Source organism: Gopherus evgoodei, chromosome 4 (assembly GCF_007399415.2).
Source record: "Gopherus evgoodei ecotype Sinaloan lineage chromosome 4, rGopEvg1_v1.p, whole genome shotgun sequence".
NCBI lineage: Eukaryota > Metazoa > Chordata > Testudines > Testudinidae > Gopherus > Gopherus evgoodei.
Window position 1 is genome coordinate 68223377 of NC_044325.1, and position 20197 is coordinate 68243573.

Below are 20197 nucleotides of genomic sequence, written 5' to 3' on the forward strand. Positions count from 1 at the left end.
ACTTCTAAAGATATCTAACCCAGCTTTTGTATACTTTAAAAATGTCATCATTTACAGTACACTATCATAGGACTTACCATTGCTTGGAGAGAGTGTTGGTGTCTCCTCTTCCCAGTGGCATAAATCTCCAACTTCTACCACAGTAGGGCACAGGTTGGGTTTATATTCTTTAATATAGAGAAAAATTGTCTGTTGCCCATCCTGGGCCTCAGGACAATACATTAAATATATTAAAATTAGGTTAAAATTTCCTTTATGGGGGATAGAAGAAGAAGAATCAAAATAGATCAATAAATTCCTCATATATGTAGGATGGGTGGGCTGTAGGTCTGGAAGCAAAGTTGTAACTTTGCGGGAGGAAATTCTACGTTTTGGGAAGAGAAATACAAAACATTTCTGGAGTAGGTTTGTTTAACTACAGCTGTATCTGTTCCAGAACTCTTGCCTCCAAGTTACTCTGCTACCATGCAAGTAGGTGTCATATGAAATGCAGGTTAAAATCCTTCCCCCTCCCTTTCTCTATGGTGAAAGATCAGAGGCCCAGGTCTCAACATGCTAGACAAGACAATCACCTCAGAAGTTGCTTTGTGGGGAAAACAGAAAACAGGCAGGCAGGCAGTTTGGCCACTGTGCATTATGTAACCAGTGCACTGGCTGCAGGAGCTGGATGACTGACATTGAGAAATTCCTAGGGGAGGGGGAGAGGGTGCTGCCCTGGAGTCACTATAAACGATAGTTCTAAGAAACCTGAAGGGGAAAGTGGCTTTAGGTAAAGGGAAACAAACTGGGAATAATAATAATAATCTGCTGCAGCACCAAATGTCAGTACACATGTCATTTATTTTTCTGATTAAATGACATGCATCCAGCCTTGGCACATGAATAAGGGGGCATGCCATTTGGGAAATGAAAGGCAGCCACAGCAATACAAAAAGACAATGTATTTTCCCTCATTTCTTTCTTTCGATTTCTTGACATTAAAAGCCACATAACTCCAAAGAGTCTTCTGCTCCTCATCCTAGCCCCCCTCAATCTAGTTCGGTGTGGTGACAGGCCCTTGGATGTGTTACTGCCCCTTTAAGACCTGCTCTCTTCCAGTTCCACAGAAAGGGAGTGACCTCTGGGCTTTGACAGCTCCCCTAATAACTAGCACAGCCTAGGCTCCGCCCACAGCCCCGGATTGGGCAGCGGGCCGGTATCCCATCCTCTGATTGGCTGGGCGCTTCCCCTGAGCGAACCTTTAGAACTCCGAGACACAATATTCTGTTACATTGTAGCAAAATGGCGACTGTCATTCACAACCCCCTGAAAGCGTAAGTAGGAATAAAAAATGTACATATTCCGCGTGGTTTAAATATGAAAAAAGGCGCCTTTCCGATGCTGCTGCCTGCCTGAGCCCGGTGCTTCCAGCTTCCCAGCTGATCTCTCCTCCCTCCCTCTTTCCTTTCTGACTTCTCTCTTTTTGTGCAACACACACAGACGTCTTGCTCTGAAATTAATAAGAAGAAATTGTTACATTTGTGTTGTGATTAATTGGCTGGCCGGGAGGAAGAGAGATTTGAGTTCTGAAGGGGAGGATGGCCGCGGGGCTTCTTGCAGCTCTTGGGGCTGCGTGGATCTTGGAAACTGTAAGATCCTGCAGGACCCCTGAGGGGTGCTTGCACTTGACAGAGTCTTGAGCCTGGCGTCCGGGCTGGCTTCCCTCGCCACAGCCCAATGTCCAAGGGTGACGGAGCGGTCCTGGGAATCGAGGGCATTATTATTGGTTTTGCCGCGCTCCGACAGCAGTTCGGAGTTTTGTTTTGCAAACCTTCTTGGAGTTGGGAAGACTTGAAGAGGGGGAAAGAATCGGCCACAGCGTTTCCTAGCCGGGCAGGAAGTCTAGAGAGCTCTTTGCGTACGGGAGGTTTTCGCTTTTAAAAGTGGCAACGAGAGTTGATTGTGTTTCCATTTTGGGAAGGACACACTGATTACCGAAATCCGCTCGGGTGTAAATGAGGGCAGAATTTGACCAACTGTTTGCTAGGAGATATAGGAAGAGAGTGTGGGGGCAGGTGCCTCTGCTACAGAAATGTGCTGGCTTCTCCGGTCTTGAATTAAGGCAGATTTAGGATGGGCACAGAGGAGGCAGTCATCCTTCTCTGGATCAAGTCCTTTATTTCCTTATGGTCTGCAGCACACACCGTTAATCCCTCAAGGCATTAGGGAGAGTGGGATTTGGCACCGTATGTGGGGAGAGAAGGGGCTGTCTCAACCTTTTAAAAATGACTTCGGTGCTAGGGGGCAGCTCTTGCTAATAATGCAAGATGCTCATAATGCAAGAAAGCAGAGTAGCTGGTGGAGACACTTCATTTGGAATTTCAAGTCACACTGAGTGCGTGTTTTTATCCGTTTGAGTTTTTAGAGATGTAATTCAAACTGTGAGCTGCGTCCTTTCAATTAAACTTGCTCCGATTGGAGTTGGAAAAATATTTGGAGATTTTCCCCACGGCTTCCTGCTGCTGTCTCTGTGCTGTGCAGCAGTCTGGAGGGAAGGAAAGCTTTACACTGGGTGGGGGCATAGAGCTGGCATATTTGCATCACTCTTTCTCCATCTTGGCATCAAACCTTTTCTTACATTAAATATTCTTTCATTTAGCAAATTGTAAAAATCTGTTGAGAAGGGGGAAGTGCCGTTAGAACAGTGTTATCAAAGGAGTAGATGTCTTTTTGAAAAAAAGAAGACCCCACTCGCTCCCCGTGAATATGTATGGATTATACAATGTTCCACCAATCAGACTGCATATTTTATAGTTGTCCCAGTGAGAACAACTTATTAACGTGCTCTCCCACCTCGCATTCTGCTGCTTAAATCATTTGATTTTTCAGTTTAAAAAATAAATACGTTAGCTCATTCATTGTTGCCAATTTAACTGCATGAAAACAATATAGGTAGCTATACAATATCTTTTGTTATGTGTGTAGAGAGACAAGGTGGAGGGAAGTAATATCTTTTATTGGACCAACTTCTGTCCTGCTTGCGTGTTGTGTGAAATGCCGTTTGTATTGATGTGACTATGTAAATATTAATAACAAAGGAGGTTGGGGATGCTTTTCTTTCGGGAAAGTCATTCGTTTGGTGTTGGAGGTGAGTTTCCTCGGCATCCGATCAGTCTCGTGTCGCGTGGCGCTGGATGGTGTGTGTGTGCGGAGAGCGAAGGGAAGCTTGATTCTACTCTTGCTCACATGGGTGCAAATGAGGAGTAACTCCATAGAGTTACGGGGTGGTAAACCCCTGTGAGAGTGCCGAGGACTTGGGAGAAGAAGGGAGAAGACTACCCCTTTCCGAACGACGTTATTATGTATTGTGTTAGCTTTGAACTCTTTGTAATTGTGGTACATGTAACATTCACACCTGTGATTTATATCTCCGTTCTAAATCCTGTCTCCTTTGTACTTATAGTTAAATTCTTTCGAAGCCAAGTCAATGGGAGCAGGAGCAGGTCTGTTATAATTAGCCCCCTATTCCTCCCCCTCCCTCTGGGGTGAGAAGAGAGGAAACAATAGACCTGAAGTGCAGGGTTTGCTTTTCTCTGTGAGCCTTTTAAAGTACCAATGCTGGGTAGGGGAAACAGGACTGTTACTGGCTTGCTGACACCATCTGTCTTTTTGTTTTTTTTTGTAACAACTTGTTTAATAAAACATTCTATAATTTCCATTTATTCTTACAAGTTGCTGATCAGGAAACAATACACATGTAAATAAATTATGCAAGGGATAAATGAGGACAAAAGCATTTAGACACATAATGGGGGGGGGGGGAGGAAGGGGAGGATGCATTGCACAGTGTATTATCCTCATGTGTCCTTCCTGACAATGAAAAGGAGCTGAATGACATTTGCATTTCCTCTGTCTGCGTTTTGATTGTGTCTGAAAAAAAACAACAAAAAACCCCACAGACGCCCCCTACAGAAACTGGCCATACAAAGGTTTCGCTCTGAGATGGGCGACAATGTAGATACTATAGATTGAAATACTAGCTCAGGTATTGTGAAACACCCTGTGTGTGTTTATTTATTTATGTGTGTATTTCTTTTAGCTCCAGTACATAGACACTTACCTTGCTCTGTTTATACTATACTAGTTCTCATGGGATAATATTTTCCAGTGTACCTGAATATCTGGTGTAATTACATGACATTGCATAGCTCAAGGCTGGGTCCCTTATTAATGACCAGTGACTCTTTACATTACCATTGCCTCTTTCTCTGTCTAGCTCTCCTTTTTCCATTGCTTGATCACTTTGGATATCTCCATCTCTTCTCTGTCCTCCTCTCCTCTGTTTGCTTCTGTGATCCAATCAACCTGACATGACTGCCCATTGTTTCTGCCATTTAACACCTTGTGGTTTGCCAACATGGTGCTACAGGCAGAAATATTACAGGTCTGAGTTCATCAGATCATAAAGAGAAGGCAGCAGGTGTCTGGATAAATACATTGTCCTGGCTCGACAAAACAGTCATATTCAGAAACCATCAGTGGATAGTGGTGTGTTTTAAATTCATTTTTTTAAGCAGTCTTCTGTGGTGTGTCTACATCTATATTGTTTTTTTCTTTCTATCTCGTTCTCTGCTTTTAATGCACACATTTTATTAGCTATGAGATGCATGGATGTATAGAAGGTAGAAATACTGTAGAATAATACTTTGAATCACTTAAAATGTCATTCAGCTGTCTCAATGCACTTTACAAACACTAAAATTAAGCTCACAACACCTCTGTGAAGTATTGTTATCTCCAGTGTATAGAAGGGTAAACCGAGGCAAAGAGTGCTTAAGAAACTTTCCAAGTTCACACAGCAAATCTGTGCTTGAGCTAGAGCTCAGGAAACTTGACTTCCATTCCTTCATGTTCTCTCCACATACTGATGTACATATGGTGCCATAATGTATTTAATATAATTAAGATCTTGTAATTTAAAAAGTCTTATCCAGAAACAGAGCTGATTTTTTTCTCCACTATCTTTACTCCAACAGCTGACTTTTATTTCAGATGATCAATTAAACATGCTAACTAGTGCATATGTTAACTGAGCTGCTGCCTTTTTTTCTTGAGACTTGCTCACATTGTAATTCTTGATCTGTAGCTCCCAAAGAGAAGTGATTTCCTTTGGATATCATGGACTCAGAAGAGCAGTGCCAGTGCAAACTCTCCCCTTCCAATGCCCAGCTCAAGACCTAGAGAGCCCACCACTAGGATGATACTACCGTTCAGTTTCTGTTTTTGGGGATAATTCATTCACCTGCTGAGGATACTGTTATAATGGATTTTGTGATATGGAAACTTGTTAGTGAGGAACTGATCTGGAATAACAAATCTATTTCATACAGGCCACAGAACAGCTCTTGGATGACAATGACTTTTGGTCACTTATGACTTTGGATTGAATTCAACTGGTGACTGAGAGCTGAAGGGCTCTGGATCCCACTATCATTCCTTGAATCAACCCCAAATTGTGATTCAGTGCGGATGAGGACCGATTTCTTGCATGTTGTTGCATGGCCATCTGGTTGCTAGTTTTAAATATTAAAATGAAAGTATAGTGCACAGTGCTCCTTTCAGCAGGTGTTAACCATAAAAAAGGCTGGACGGTTGGATGGAAAGTTTATGCTTCAGTTTTTACAAGTGACGTGAAGGTGATTTGGATGGGGCTGGGGAAGGCAGAATTGCTTTTTGCTAACAAGGTGGTTGTGTTCATAAAATCACTTGATTAAAATCTCTGAGCGTCTTGTGTGGCTTCTGTAGTGTTTGAAGTCAGTTAAAACCAGAATCATGCCCAAGTGTGATGTGTTTCAGGCTGGAGCTGCCATTATCACTGCAATGCTTTCTGCCATACCACAGCTATGGCCTTCTGATAACATGATAGATTAATGTAGCTGAGATGTGTATGGGGAAACATGGGAATAAAAACAAAGTGGGTTAGAGGATAAAAGCCATGATATGAAAACCGAAGGATATGCTGGGTTAATGTGGGAGACTTGATAAATGATATAGTTATGGCATTTTATTTGGTTGCATGAGTGACTTGTGCGTGATTACTTGTTGTAGTGCTTTGTAATTTGTTTTGCTGGCGTTCCAGTCTTTCACAGTCTGTCAGGTTGTATGGATGGATGGAGCTGGCATCATAAAATTGTCACTGAAAAAAGGTTTTTAAAGCCTGTTACTTGTCGTGTTTGTGCATTTTGAAAACAATGGGTGATATGAGAGGTAAAGTGGTTAAGAGGAACTAATGCCCTGGACTTGTTGGGTGTGAAAGAATGTCAGAGTTAGGGGTTCATTTTCAGAGTGCACTTATTGGAGTAGATTCACAACAACTGTTAAATGGGCTTAAATGATAAAAGTTTAATATAGCCTGTACAATGACCCAGAAGGCTAAGAAGAATGGCTTTCTGTCTTCACTCTGAGCCCTGGTTAGCAGCAACAAGAGTAATGTATCTAATCCCCCGTGAATGGTGTTGAAAATGGATGCCCCCCAACTTTACAATCCAGTGAGTGTTGTATTCTGAGGTTGCTTTCAAATTAACGTTTTGTCCATCTTGCAAATCTGTCCTCTGCAATTAATGACAATTGGCTGTCCCAGGGGAAGGCAGAAATGATATAGCCCCAGGCTTCTCTCAGCAGGAAATAAACTGTCTTACGATAACACCTTCTCACACCATTTGCTGGGACTGGGTTTTTCTTATTCACTTAGGTTCAGCTCTGACTATTTGCCTAATAAATCTGTTTTATCAGGCTTGATCCTTATTCCGTGCTCATCACCCTGGTATCTGAATGTGTGTATGTGCAGTTGCCTTGGGCAAGAAGCAACTCTCTATTGTAGGGGCTTGAAGGGTCTTTCTGAGAGAAACCTCTGATTTGAAAAGACTTTGAGTGAAACTCACCACTGTGCAAAGAATCAGCACAGGGCCTATACAACCCTCAAGGCTTATTCTGAAGATTTAAGTAGGACTTTAGTGATGTATTAGCCTGTTACATCAAGGTGAATTTTGCCCTGTATGTACAATCAGGCTTTCCGTTTTATTAGAGGGTCACTGTCAACTTAGTTTATGCTCTACATGTAGGTTTTATTTGTTGGAAAAGGACATTACAAAACAGAATATGAAAAAAATATAATAAGGCAACTTCCTTTTTACAAAACTTTCCAGTGATATTTTTCTTCTTTTCCTTCTTCCTTTTTAATTCTCTTTGGATTTAAACTTTTTCCGGCAGTTTATGAACCTAACCCAAGAGCACTGAGCTATTAAGAGCCAGAAACTCATTCTACTAAAAAAGTGAAACTGGGAAGTCTAGTGTCACTATCTCAGCTGAGTGACATGTAATAAGCAAACAAACAGCATTCTCATATAGCTTTAATAACCTAAAATTGTTAGAAACACAGGTAAATTAAGAAAAAATGGTTTATTTCCTGACAAAGCCTGTTTTAACCACAGATTCCCAGCATATGAAGAATGTAGTGTCTTGAGGGGTCCTGGCAGATATCTTCCCCAACCCCGCCATCTCCTCCACTATGGGAATAACAGGAGATTGTCAGTATGCTTCTCAGTTTTCACTCTACCTGCCTGAACTGGGTGTGGTCAATGAGTTGCAGTTGTAGCCACATGGAAGCTTTTGCTGCCACCGGAGCACTGTCTGGAGAAGGCTTTCCCAGGGAGTGACTGGAACAGCACAGCACGGCAGGGAAGGGATATTGATGACTCTGCACTGGGTGGCTGTGATCAGCAGGGTGTGCCTGCCAAATCCCAAGTCACTGATTTCTCTTTCTGCTGGGCAGTAGCTGTAGAAAGTTGCCCCCCGACTCAGGTTCTGATGGGGATTCTGTGTTCAACACCATTATTCTTATGGTGGGGAAGGGTGGGGTGTATTTGTCTGTCTTGTAATGGTGTGGCCACATGGTTTGCAAGACCCCGTGAAAGAAGATACCGGGACAAAACTGATCCAGCTCAATTTAGCTTGTCTACACATGAGAAGTAATCCAGAATAAGGGAGGGTGTGAATATAAAGTGGATTAATGATGCCTGTGTATCTCCTTGTGTGGATGCTCTTATTCTGAAATAAGAGGATCCCCAAATGGAGTTAATCTGGAATGACTATTGTGAAATAACTCTCTGGGTAGATGTCACGGAGTCACTGGGCAATGCTCTGGAACTGCTCCATACGAAGCCAGTCAGGACTGTGGGAGAGCATGCCTCCTCTCTGTGAGCATACTGTCTCCAGGGCAAGAAGCTTACACAGCTTCGACCTTCCTGAGTCTGACCTTGGAGCATTCAGCATCCCCTTCTCACATCATGCGCTTCCCACAGCGAGTCCGCACAGGCGGGACTCCTGGGGAAGCCAATGGGCCCTCCACCCCAATTCTGCAGTCAGACGTGACTCTCGACCAGCCAATAAAACAGAAGGTTTATTAGACGACACGAACACAGTCTAAAACAGAGCTTGTAGGTACAGAAACAGGACTCCTAAGTCCAGGGCCAACGCAACCCATTAGGTGACCTAGGCGGTTGCCTAGGGCACTAACATTTGGCAGGCAGTGACCGCCGCGGTCGTCGTTGGTATTTCGGGGGCGGGACCTTCTGCTGCCTAGGGCTCCAAAAAGGCTGCCAGTGCTCCTGCCTAAGTCAGGTCCATCTTAGGGGCAGGGAGGCCAACCATGGGCCTGGGCCTCCCTCTCTTTCCTCAGCCAGCTCCAAACTGAAACTCTCCAACCCCTCCTCTGGCCTTTGTCTCTTTCCTGGGCCAGAAGGCCACGTGATCTCTTTGTTCTCCAACTCCTTCAGTTGGCACTTGCAGGGGAGCGGTCCAGGCCATCAGTTGCCGAGAGACAGGGTGTCAGTCTCTGTGCAGACAGCATCACACTGGCCCTCTAAGGCTCTGCAACAATCACACACCCTTATCCCACCACTTAGATACTTAAGAAATGCATAGGGGAAAGTGAGGCAGCCACAGAGACAACATTAAGAACATTCCCACTTCGTCACAGTAGATAAGCTCTTAAGATTACATCTCCATTCCCACCCTAAGGCCATGTCTACACTAGAGAGTTTACAGCACTGCAGCTATATCGATGCAGCTGAGCCGCTGTAAAATCTCTAGTGTAGCTGCTCTATGCTGACGGGAGAAAGAATTTCCGTTGACATATTAATCTCCCTCCCCCCATAATCGGCTGTATCTATGTCAGCAGGAGATGCATTCCTGCCAACATAGCGCTGTCCACACCGGCGCTTATGTTGGTGTAACTTGTCTTGCTCAGAAGGATGATTTATTCACACCCCTAAGTGACATGTTGTACTGACATAAGTGGTAGTGTAGACATAGGGTCCAGACTAACTGCTGTATCAGCGAGTAGTGATCTATTCATTGAGGATCGAGATATCGCGTCTAGATGAGACGCGATATATTGATCCCCGAATGCGCTCGACTCTGGAACTCCACCAGAGCGAGCAGCAGTAGCGGAGTCGACAGGGGAGCCCGCGGACGTTGATCTCGAGCCGTGAGGAGAGGAGGTAAGTTGGTATAAGATATTTTGACTTCAGCTACGGTATTCCTGTAGCTGAAATTGCGTATCTTACATCAACACCCCCCCAGTGTAGACCAGGCTATAGCCTGAGCAACGGTGGAGTCAAATAACGCTCAGTTACGTCTCTCATTTTACCTGTCTTAGGCCACGTCTACACTACAGCATAAAATCGAAATTATTAAAACCGGTTTTATAAAACTGGTTTTATAAAATCGATTTTACGCGTCCACACTAGGGCACATTAATTCGGTGGTGTGCGTCCATGGTCCTAGGCTACCATCGATTTCCGGAGCGGTACACTCTGGGTAGCTCAGTAAAAGAATGAGACCAATAACTTCAATTTCCGTCCACACTAACCCTAAATCTATATAGTAATATCGATTTTAGGGTTACTCCTCTAGTTGGGGAGGAGTACAGAAATCGATTTTAAGAGCCCTTAAAATCGATTTAAAGTGCCTTGTAGTGTGGACGGGTACAGCGTTAAATCAATTTAACGCTGTTTAAATCGATTTAACGCTGTAGTGTGGACCAGGCCTTACACAAACTTGCTGTTCTCTTGCACTTTGTCTTTATAAATGGGCATAAACATGTTGACTCTTGACAAAAGTTAAATCTAACTATGTTAAATGAATCCTTCCTAACTTACAGTTTCTACCCTCCTGCTTTCTGTCTGGGGAGCCCTCATTTTGTCTTTTTTACACATTTAAAAAAGGCCAGGCTGTTTGGAGCTGTGATCAAGTCTTTATTTAAGCAACACCTAAAGGCCGCAGCCAAGATAGGGACCTCAATGTTCTAGGCACTGAAACACATAACAAGACAGGCCCTGCCCTGAAGAGCTTGCACTGTAAATAAATGAGAGACAAGGGCTGGGAAGGGAAACAGAGGCACAGAGAAGTAAGATAACTTGTCCAGGGTCACACACCAGATGAAGTACAGATCTGGGAATAGAATCCGGGTGTCCTGATTCGCACTCTAGTCCCTTATCCACTGGACCATGCTGTCATGAGGGTTATATGGAAATGCAAAGTACATATTTTATATCAGAGGACAATAATAGGCACATTTCCATTTCCTGTGAGAACTCAGGCCCAGAGAAAGAAACTCATGACTTGAAGAACTGAATTTGTTGTGTTTAATTGTTTTGGCCTCAATACTATTTCTTACTAGTGGTTGGTAAGTGATGGGAATAAAATATAGTTTACGATTATGATTACGCTGGCTCTTTTGACTTCTGCAGCGTGAAAAAGAGAGATTTGAAACACCAGTGGATCAAAAGCTGCATTATTGTTAAACTCCTTTGTTCTTGACTGTGAATAAAACTAATAATGACTGTAGCTGATGTACTATGTTGTTTTCAATAAATTATAACTGGTTCTACATTATACACCAGTGTGCAATATTGGAAGTGGTAACGTGAGCCCATTTTTAGCAACATGTTTAACTTTATTGCTTGCGGTTTATTTTCTTAAAACCTAGAATGTTTAGAAAACTCCCAGTTTGAATTCTGTGGGCTTCTTATTGTTTTCATTTTACTTGTCAGTTTATCAACATAAACTTGTTTAACATCAACAGATCAATAACAGTTTAAATAAATAGGTCAGTGCCTCTTATATTTGGGCCTGCACAGTTTGAGAGCCCTGGCAGGAGTGAGAAAAGGGTGGCGATACTTCAGAATGAGCTCTCTCTGCTCTCCAGTGGTTTGGGCAGCATTGAGATGTCTCTGTTGCAACTTCCTGGTGTCTGGTGATAAACAAACTCCCAGCAAACACTCAACGTTTCATTTCTTTGTCACCTGGGATGTGCCAGCCTGGGAAACTTGACAGTTCTGTACGGTGCTTGGACATCATGCTGATGAGAGTGATGCTACCACCCCTCAGGTAGAATGAGACTTCAGTTTTTTCTCTCTCTGCTCTCCTGCTGGTGTGGAGTAACTTCATTGAGATCACTGGTGTATTATTGTGAAATAAATGTTAAGGAAGTGAGAAACAAACCCACAATCTCTGGAAGGGAAATATCTAGGAAACTTCGTCTTTGACTCTAATTCATTTTTGTTGGTAGTTTGAGCTAAATGTTTTCTCTTCTCTCACCTTCTTCCCTCCCCTTCCCAACCTCCTTACTCCATTGACCTCTACAGCTGCAGTCCTAGTCGCTGATTTATCAGGGCAGTCTGGCTCAGCACTGTGCAGAGATTGCTTTTAATTAACTGTCTTCATTTTTTCCAACCTTCGGGGAGCAGCAACTCTTTAACGATTTTAATATTTTATCTGGATTTATATCTGCCTTATTTGTTGTTTGTGGCTCTTCTTGCTCACATCGTCTTCCTGAATTATTTCCCCAAACACAATAATTTTTTCAGGTCCCTCAGACAGAGTGAGGAGGAGGGTTTAATGGATTCTGGAGTGGGTGGGTGGGTTGCCTAAGATTTGCAACTGTTAGTTGTGGGAGAAGAGGGAGTTTGTGTGATGGATTTCAGTGTGTTCTTTTTCAATGTACAAAATGAGACAACTTTGGTGTCTAGAGCATGGGGCTGGAAACAGGAGTCCCTTGAGTTCTGGTTCTGGATGGAGACTCACTGTGTGGTTTGAACGAGCCATTTATAACCTTGTTTTTAGTATTGTTTTGTTCTCAGAGGTATTGATCACTTGTAGCTCCCATACAGAACAAACTATTTCAAGGAGGCACTACTGGAAAATGAGTGTGTTAAAACTGAGTTAATTCTCTATACATGAATACATGCAAGTTGACTTGGTCTCCTTAATATAAGATGACTCCTTTTGTTCACTGGGTATAGCTCTACAAAGGGAGATTTCTTCAGACCGAGCTGGTAGCAGCTGTGCTAAGTTTCTCTCAGCTGGAATTTTCTCTGTGCATATCCTGCAGTGAGTATTGCAGGAGGTACAGTACAAAAGGGATTAGTGAGAACGTCTGTCACATAGAATATTAATATTTGACACTACCCTCCGAAGATCAGAAAGCATTTTGCAAACATTCATGAAGTAAATGTCACAACACTTTTTTGAGGCAGGGAGATATTATTTTCCCCATTCTACAGATGTGGCAACTGAGACATCGAAAGGGCAACTGAGACACATAGAAATTAAGTGCCTTACCCAAGGCTCTGTAGTGAATCACTGGCAGAGCCAAGAATTTAGCAGCCACATTTTATTTTCTTCCACATTTTATTTTCGGTGCTTTAGGTAGTAGGCCAGTGATGTCCTGGAAGGGGCTTCAGGTAAATGGAGAATTAAGGCTATCTTCCTGCCTCTGATGAAGTTCCCTCCCTCTATAGATATTGCTAAACCATCCCTGCCAGAGATAACTTGTCCCTGGAAGATGCTTCTGAGGTGCAAAAATTTTACCATTGTAATGAAGCAGATTGCACCAAATATCACGTGAGTTTTTTAAAAAAGCCTCCCCAAATATGACACCCTCAGGGCCCCCTTTCCCTCCACATTTCAAAATACATGCGCTGAACACTGTGGGATACTATCAATATATTTGGTGGGTCAGATTCTTCTTTGACTTGAACTGATGAAATTCTAGGATAATGTTATTGAAACATTAATGTTATTAGAACAAAATTTGGAATAAAATATAAATATGTCCAGCAACTGCATTTACAACTAAGTTGTCTACCCAATGATGTTGCTTGCCTCCCTTTGTTTATGATTCAAAGGGAGCATTTTTGTTTAAACAGCAGAACAAATGAATAGATTCTCAGGCCCTAGTCTTCCCAGTCTGTAGGCAAAAGCACGCCTGGGCCGCAAAGTTTATCTGCCAGCTAAAAGAAACATATTTGTGGGTGCCTCGTTTCAAAATATTGGCAGCACATCACTGTATAAGATCACCCTTGTCATATAGCCCATGACTGATGCTGTCTCTTTCTTACCATCCTCTGCAGCACAGTTAAGTTTAAAGAAAAAAACCCAACAACAACAAAGTCTGTGGGCCTGATTCTTGTGTCACAAGTGCTGGTGTAGATATAGAGTAACTCTATTGATATCAGTGGCATTACACTAGTGTAAATTAGTGGAAGAGAGGAAATGTGCTCCCTGTGCTCTTAATTTGTCTTGCTAACTTGCAAATGCAACTAGTCTAGGACTTTATTTGTTCCACTGAGTGGATCTGAAAATAGATTTCCCTCCCCTCCCCCTCATTATTTACTTTCTGGTCTTGTTTTCATAACCAGCTTATCCACAAAATACACTTTTTGGCTCCTCTGTCTCCTGATATATCTTCAAGGTTACCCATTGCTAAGCAACCGCCACACAAAGTTGAAGGCTGGTCAGCAAATTCTTGTGTATTTCTCTGGGTTATCTCTGGTATGAAACTAAGGGGCAGTTGGCACGGGTGGTTAGCCTCATCTGTCCTGTCTGGAAGAGGGGGAGGGACGTGTGTTGGACTGCTGCTATGACTTTGGGAAAGGCTCTGACCTGAAAATGGATTGCAATTCCAACTGAATGGTTCTTTTCCTTGGTAATAGAATCGCACACCTGAGCTCTGTGCTTTTTGCATTAATTCCACCCCTCTTAAACTTTCCCAGTCAATTATCCATGTCCATCTACTGCTGTAGCAGACACATGACCCTTTCTGCTGCAGCAGGCTTATGGGGCTGCAGCGTTCTGCAGCAGCTCCCTTCAGCGTGGTTATCAATCAGGGCCTGTCAGATTTCTCCCTCAGACACATCTATTTCAGGGCTGTAAGACATGGCCTTTTGCTTTTGTTCTTTAAAAAAAAAAATTATAAAGGGACCATCTCAGGTGCTGACTGTGTTGTTAGGGATTTGCGTTGACAGTAAAGACATTTATTAGTTTCAGTCTGTATGGGTTTCAATCAACCTCTGTGTCCATTTTGGTTTGTAGAGTTTTTTGGGCTTGTTTACAAAATTGAGACTAAAAATGGAATCAATGAGACTCATTAAGTTGACTATGGTTCTTAAACTATGGTCTATGCAGCACCAGCCGATCAGAGAGCTCTTCCAGGTGATTGGCCAAATGAATCATTTGAGAACAAAGGGGGATTAAGATGTTGGGAAGAGAGGGTCTTTCTCTGCACTATGATTCAAGGCTTAATAAAAGCTGGAGAACCTCTTTGCACTGCAAATATGTTTGTGAGGATATGTCACAAATTTCATTGTCAAACCAAAATGCAAGCATCAAACTTGGACTCCAAATTCTTGTTTGTCCAGAGACAGTAAAAAAGCTTAGCTTTGATATTCACTGAAAGGTTCATGTGCCCAAAACATACGCTCAGAAAATTCACCTGGCATGGTTTCCATGTTCAAGCTCCAAACTACCCACAATTTCAGTAGTTTGGGGTTGTGTCAGGAGTCGGGGCATGCAGCAGAGCTAATCTCCAGGGAGCCTCATTCTATAGCTGACCTGTAGCAGGCTGCCTGATTTAACCATGCAACTAATTGGCTGCAGAGGCCAGCAGGCTGGCTCTTAAGCCAGCAGCAGCAGCAGCAGTTCTCTGGCTTCTCAGTGCTCATACTCCCACTGTGCCTGTTCTTGTGTGACCCGGTTCCTGTTGCTCCTGCCATGCACCCTTTGCCTCCATCCTGCTTCTGCCTTCAACCCTCCTTACCTGATACCCTGCTCACTCCAGTTCCTGACCTCCAGTTTGACACTTGGCTTTGGCTCCTGACTACAACTCTGACCCTGACCACTGGGCCTGCTGTCCACTCTGACCACTAGGTCTGTGCCTGCTCTGACTGCTAGGCTAGACCTCTCTGTCCTGGTTGGCTGACTGATTGAGAAGACCTTACAACTGGGGCCAGGTGCTCTTGGTGCTAACATGGACCCTACTAAGACACCATCAGAACTAGCAGATGCCATCCAGAACCTGCAGGAGCAAGTGACCACCCTGAAATCGAAGAATGTGGCCTTGCAGGTGCAGGTTGCTCTGTTGGCTCCTCCTACTTTGCCCCACCTGAAGCCAAAGATTCCTCTGCCCAATCAGTTTGACAGAGATCGGGACAAGTTTTGGAGGTTCCTGAACCAGTGTCGGCTTCTTTTCCTCCTATGCCCCGATTGTTCACCATGGACTAGGGCTGTGGAGAGCTCATCTTAAGTTTGTTGACAAGGGAGGCCTGGGCCTGGGCTTCCCTGCTTCTAGAACAGTCCAGCCCTCTCTCAGGTTGAATTAATTCCTCTAATTGTTCCATGTCCATCATCTTTTGTGACCTCAACCGTGTGCAGACTGTCAAGGCAGTCCTTCAGGCCTCACGGCAGGGAGGCCAGCCCGTAATCAAGTATGCTGCTGAACTTCATCGTTTGGTTTCTGACACCAGGTGGAGTGAGGTGGCACAGCACCACTATTTCTGCCTGGGATTAAACAAGGAGATTAAGAATGAGTTTGCACGGGTGGAGCCTCTGCTCGGTTTGGACAACTTGATTGAATTATGCATCAGAATCGACGATTTACCTCACGGAGCGGCATTGTGAGTATACCTTGATTTTCTGGAAGCTGCCATTTCCCAAGCTCCTGACACCCCAGACATGCAGATCTTTCCTAGAATCATAGCTCGTGCAAGTCAACCAGGTTTTGCCTGCATGTCTGTGACTCAGAGAAGCACTGACAGTGGGATTTAGGCTTGTGCCTGTATTATGGGGAACCCGGCCATTTTGCCTTGATGTATCCAGCAAAGACTTGGGTGAAACTGGGGCTGGCAAATACCAGGTCCCCAGCTCTTAGGAGGGTGTATGGGCTGAACTGGTGTTCTTCCCTCTCCAGTGGTTCCCAGCACCCCTGTGTGTCAGTTTTCAACACAACTCTGAATACCTCTATTAATTCAACTACTGGTAAGCTTTGAAATCTCCCTATAGGCCTTAGTCAACTCGGAAGCCTTGGGTAACTTTATGGACTTAAAGTTTGCTAAGACCTATATGGTTTCCATCATGCACAAGACCCTCCAGAGCTGCTCAAGACTATTGATGGGTCTCTTCTCTCCTCAGGACTGTAATCCACCAGATCATACCAGTAACGGTTCAACTAACTCAGTTTATTGTCACAACTTTAGTTTAAGTCAGAAGAACTTCTGTATTCAGAGAAGTTCTAAGCCCCAAGCTTATCTAATCATTGACTATTTCATTCTTTTGCTCTGCTAAGTCAGAGGTGAGAGATGCAGAGCTAGGGGTCATCAGCAAATGCGGGTATCAGGAAACCATACAATTTGGATTAATCCACGTCCCTCATGCTCCTGTTTTCCTAAGTACACCCTGGTTTACCACCTGTGACTGCCACATTCACTGATGAAAGGGGATCTGCGCTTTAATTTTAGGCATTGCTGGCTATCACGTCTCTCCCAGGATCTGAGAAACAGACCAGCAGACTCTGCGGTTCATGTTGTATGGGGATTGAGATCTTCCAGAGGACAACAAGACTGTCAGAAGCCCCAGTACCCCCTGCAGCACTGCCATGATCCCTCACCAATACCATAAATTTGCTGACGTTTTGGAGAAGGGAAAGGTGGACATCCTATCCACACATTGGACTTATGGTTTCCCATTTGATCTCCAACCTGAAGCTGAGATCCCATTCAGTCGGATATATGCCCTCTCCGAACCTGAACTTTGAGCTGTCTGCCTTTACTTGCAGGATAACCCGAGGGTTTCATCTGTCCATCCACATCTGAGCAGGCACTCCAGTCTTTTTCGTCAAGAAGAAAGATGGCTCTTTGCAGCAGTGTAATGACTGTGGGGGCTTGAACATGATGACCATACAAATCTGCTTCCCGCTCCCCATTATCAACGAGCTTCTAAACTGGCTCTGTGGGGCCTGTATTTTCACAAAGTAAGTGCAGCACGGGGCCTATAACTTGGTGTGTGTGTGTGTGTGATGGAGACGAGTGGAAGACTGCCTTTCATGCATGATATGGCTTCCATGAATATCTAATCATGCCATTCAGCTTATGCAGTTGACCCAGCAACCTTTCAAAACTTTATGAATGCTATATTCTGAGATATGCTGGACCACTTTGTCATTATCTACCTTGACCACATTCTGATTTTCTCCAAAGACCCAGCTCTTCATGACCAACATGTTTGTAGCATTCTTGAAAGATTATGCCAGAATCCCTGTATGCCAAACCAGAGAAATGTGAGTTTGATTGAGACACCCTTGAATTTCTTGGATATATCACCTCACCCCAGGGATTGGAAAGGAACCCTCGCAATGTGGTGGCCATCACAAATTGGGTGACACCAAAGCATGTACGTGGAATCCAATGCTTCTCGGGTTTTGCAAATTTTTATAAGACAATTTTATTCCAGAATTCTCTGCTTTGGCCAGCCCTCTGATGGCCTTGCTGAGAAAGAGAGACTGGTTTTCATGGTCCCCAGAAGCACAGGCTGCCTTTGATAATCAGAAACAGAAATTCACCACTGCTCCCATCTTGATCCACCCAAACCCTGCCAGATGGTTTACAGTAGAGGTGGACACTTCAGACTTTGCACCAGGGGCAGTCCTTTCCCAACCAGCTGCTCCCAATGATCGTCTTCACCCGTGTACTTTTTATGTGTGAAAACTCACTCCCACTGAGAGAAACTATGACATCATGGACAAGGAATTGCTAGTCTTTGAAAAATGGCACCATGTTCTGAAGGGTTCTAGGTTCTCAGTCCAAGTCCTGACAGACCATAAAAATTTGCAATACCTAAAAATGACCAGGCACCTGAACCAGCAGCAGGCATGCTGGTGTCTCTTTGCACAATTTGAGTTTGTGGTCACCCACTGGCTGGGATAAGGAACAGGAAGGAAGACGCATTGTCATGGAAGGATCAGTACTACAAACCCAGTGAGAAGACTACATCCAAGATTCTTAAACCCTCAGACTTAATTTCTGGCATGATAGTCTCCAACCTATTATCCTCCATCTGCTCTCAGTTACCTAATGACCCCTTTACCATCCAAACTGTCAAGCCTTAGACCACGACCAGGACCAGACCTTCAGAGGCTTCACATTCCAGAGTGGGATCCTATACCATAAGGGACATATCTATGTGCCCAAAGGGACCACTTGGCTTAGTCCTATAACTCTGCCATGAGGCTCTGCTAGCAGGCCACTTCGGCTATTCCAAGGCCCGAGACCTGGTTTCCAGGAACTTTTGGAGACTCAGAGGTGTTGCATCCTATGTAGACTCTTGTGACCATGGTGCCTGGATCAAGACCCCCGGTCAAGACTGCTAGGTCTCCTCCAGCCCTTATGCACTCCACGTTGGCCGTGGGCCATTGTTTCCATTGACCTTATTGCGGAATTATCACTTTCCCAAGGCCACACTAAATTCTAGTGGTGGTTGACCACTTAACCAAGATGGTGTATTTTGTTCCACATTGTGTGCGTCTCTCTGCTCAGGAGATAACCTACCTGTTTGTGAGCAATATTTTTCATCTTTGCAACTTACCTATGGGCATGGTGTCTGATCGAGGATTCCAGTTTATTTCCTGCTTCTGGCAAGAATTTCTACACTTCCTAGTATCAAGACCTAACCTTAACAGCCTGTCACCCCAGCATCAATGGGCAGGCAGAGCGTGTCAATCAGGTCCTTGAACAATACCAACATTTCTTCCTAAACTATCCTCAGGATGATTGGCTGTCTCTAATCCCTCATGCTGAGTTTGCATATAACAATGCTATACATGCCTCCACCAAGCAGACTCCCTTCTTTGCTAACTGTGGTTTCCATCTTTCTGCTCATCCAGAGATCCCCTCTAAATTGTTGATGGCCACTTTTACCAAACTCAGAACAGCAGGTACGTCAAGAACTCCAGAGGCAGTTAGGCGTTGCCAAAGCTGCCTACAAATGGTATGCCAACCGGTCCTGCCAGCCAACACCTGGCTTTGGGATAAGGGCAGGGGCCGCTCTATGTTTTTTGCCGCCCCATGCACGGCAGTCAGTCAGCCTTCGGTGGCATTTCTGCAGGAGATCCGCTGGTCACATGGATTCAGTGGTGGTTCTGCGCGTGATCTGCTGGTCCTGTGCCTTCGTGGTACCCACCGCTGAATTACCACCAAAACTGCGGGACCAGTGGACCTCCCACAGAAATACCGCTGAAGGCTGCCTGACTGCTGCCCTCACAGCGACTGGCAGCCCGCCCCCCGCGGGTTGCCACCCCAGCATGCGCTTGCGGCGCTGGTGCCTGGAACCAACCCTGGGTAGGAGACAAAGTCTGGTTGTCCACCTGGAATCTTCGATCGACTTGCCCCTCTCCAAAGCTGAACTGGGGACTTTCCAGATCATGAAATAGATTTATCTGGTTACTTGTAAATCACAGCTATCAGATTGCCTCAAGATTCGTCCCATCTTCCATATCTCTCTTCTAAAACCATTAGTCAAAAATCCCTTCCCACTCTGGACTACTTCCCCTCCTCTGCCTATAACTGCTCAGGGCCAAGAAGAATATGTGGTTTGGTAGATTCTAGACTCTCACTGGCTTTGAGGAAAACTACAATATATAATTGACTGGGATTGGTGTGGCCCAGATGAATGTGGGAACTGCAGAACAGATCTATGCCCTGGATCTCTTGCATGCCTTCCACCTCACTTACCCTGAGAAGCCAGGGTAAATGGTGCCCTCAAAGTGGGAGTACTGTCAGGAATCAGGGCTTGCAGCAGAGCTAGTCTCCAGTCAGCCTCATCAGCT

At 44.4% G+C, this 20197-nt stretch overlaps 1 protein-coding gene across 4 annotated transcripts in view; it reads left to right on the forward strand.

The window, feature by feature from the left end:
* The window catches only part of DPF3 (double PHD fingers 3), a 242829-nt gene that overhangs the window by 27357 nt on the left and 195275 nt on the right, over positions 1-20197 (forward strand). For 3 of the 4 annotated variants that reach the window (XR_004000026.1, XM_030559653.1, XM_030559651.1), the window contains exon 1: positions 1255-1313. The exons of the other annotated variant lie outside the window; for it this stretch is intronic. Coding sequence is in view for 2 of the 3 variants with exons in the window: in XM_030559653.1 (XP_030415513.1) it covers positions 1282-1313 (32 nt within the window). In the remaining variant the exon portion in view is untranslated. Of the gene's footprint in view, positions 1-1254; positions 1314-20197 lie in introns of those variants that run through there. 4 annotated transcript variants of the gene reach the window in all.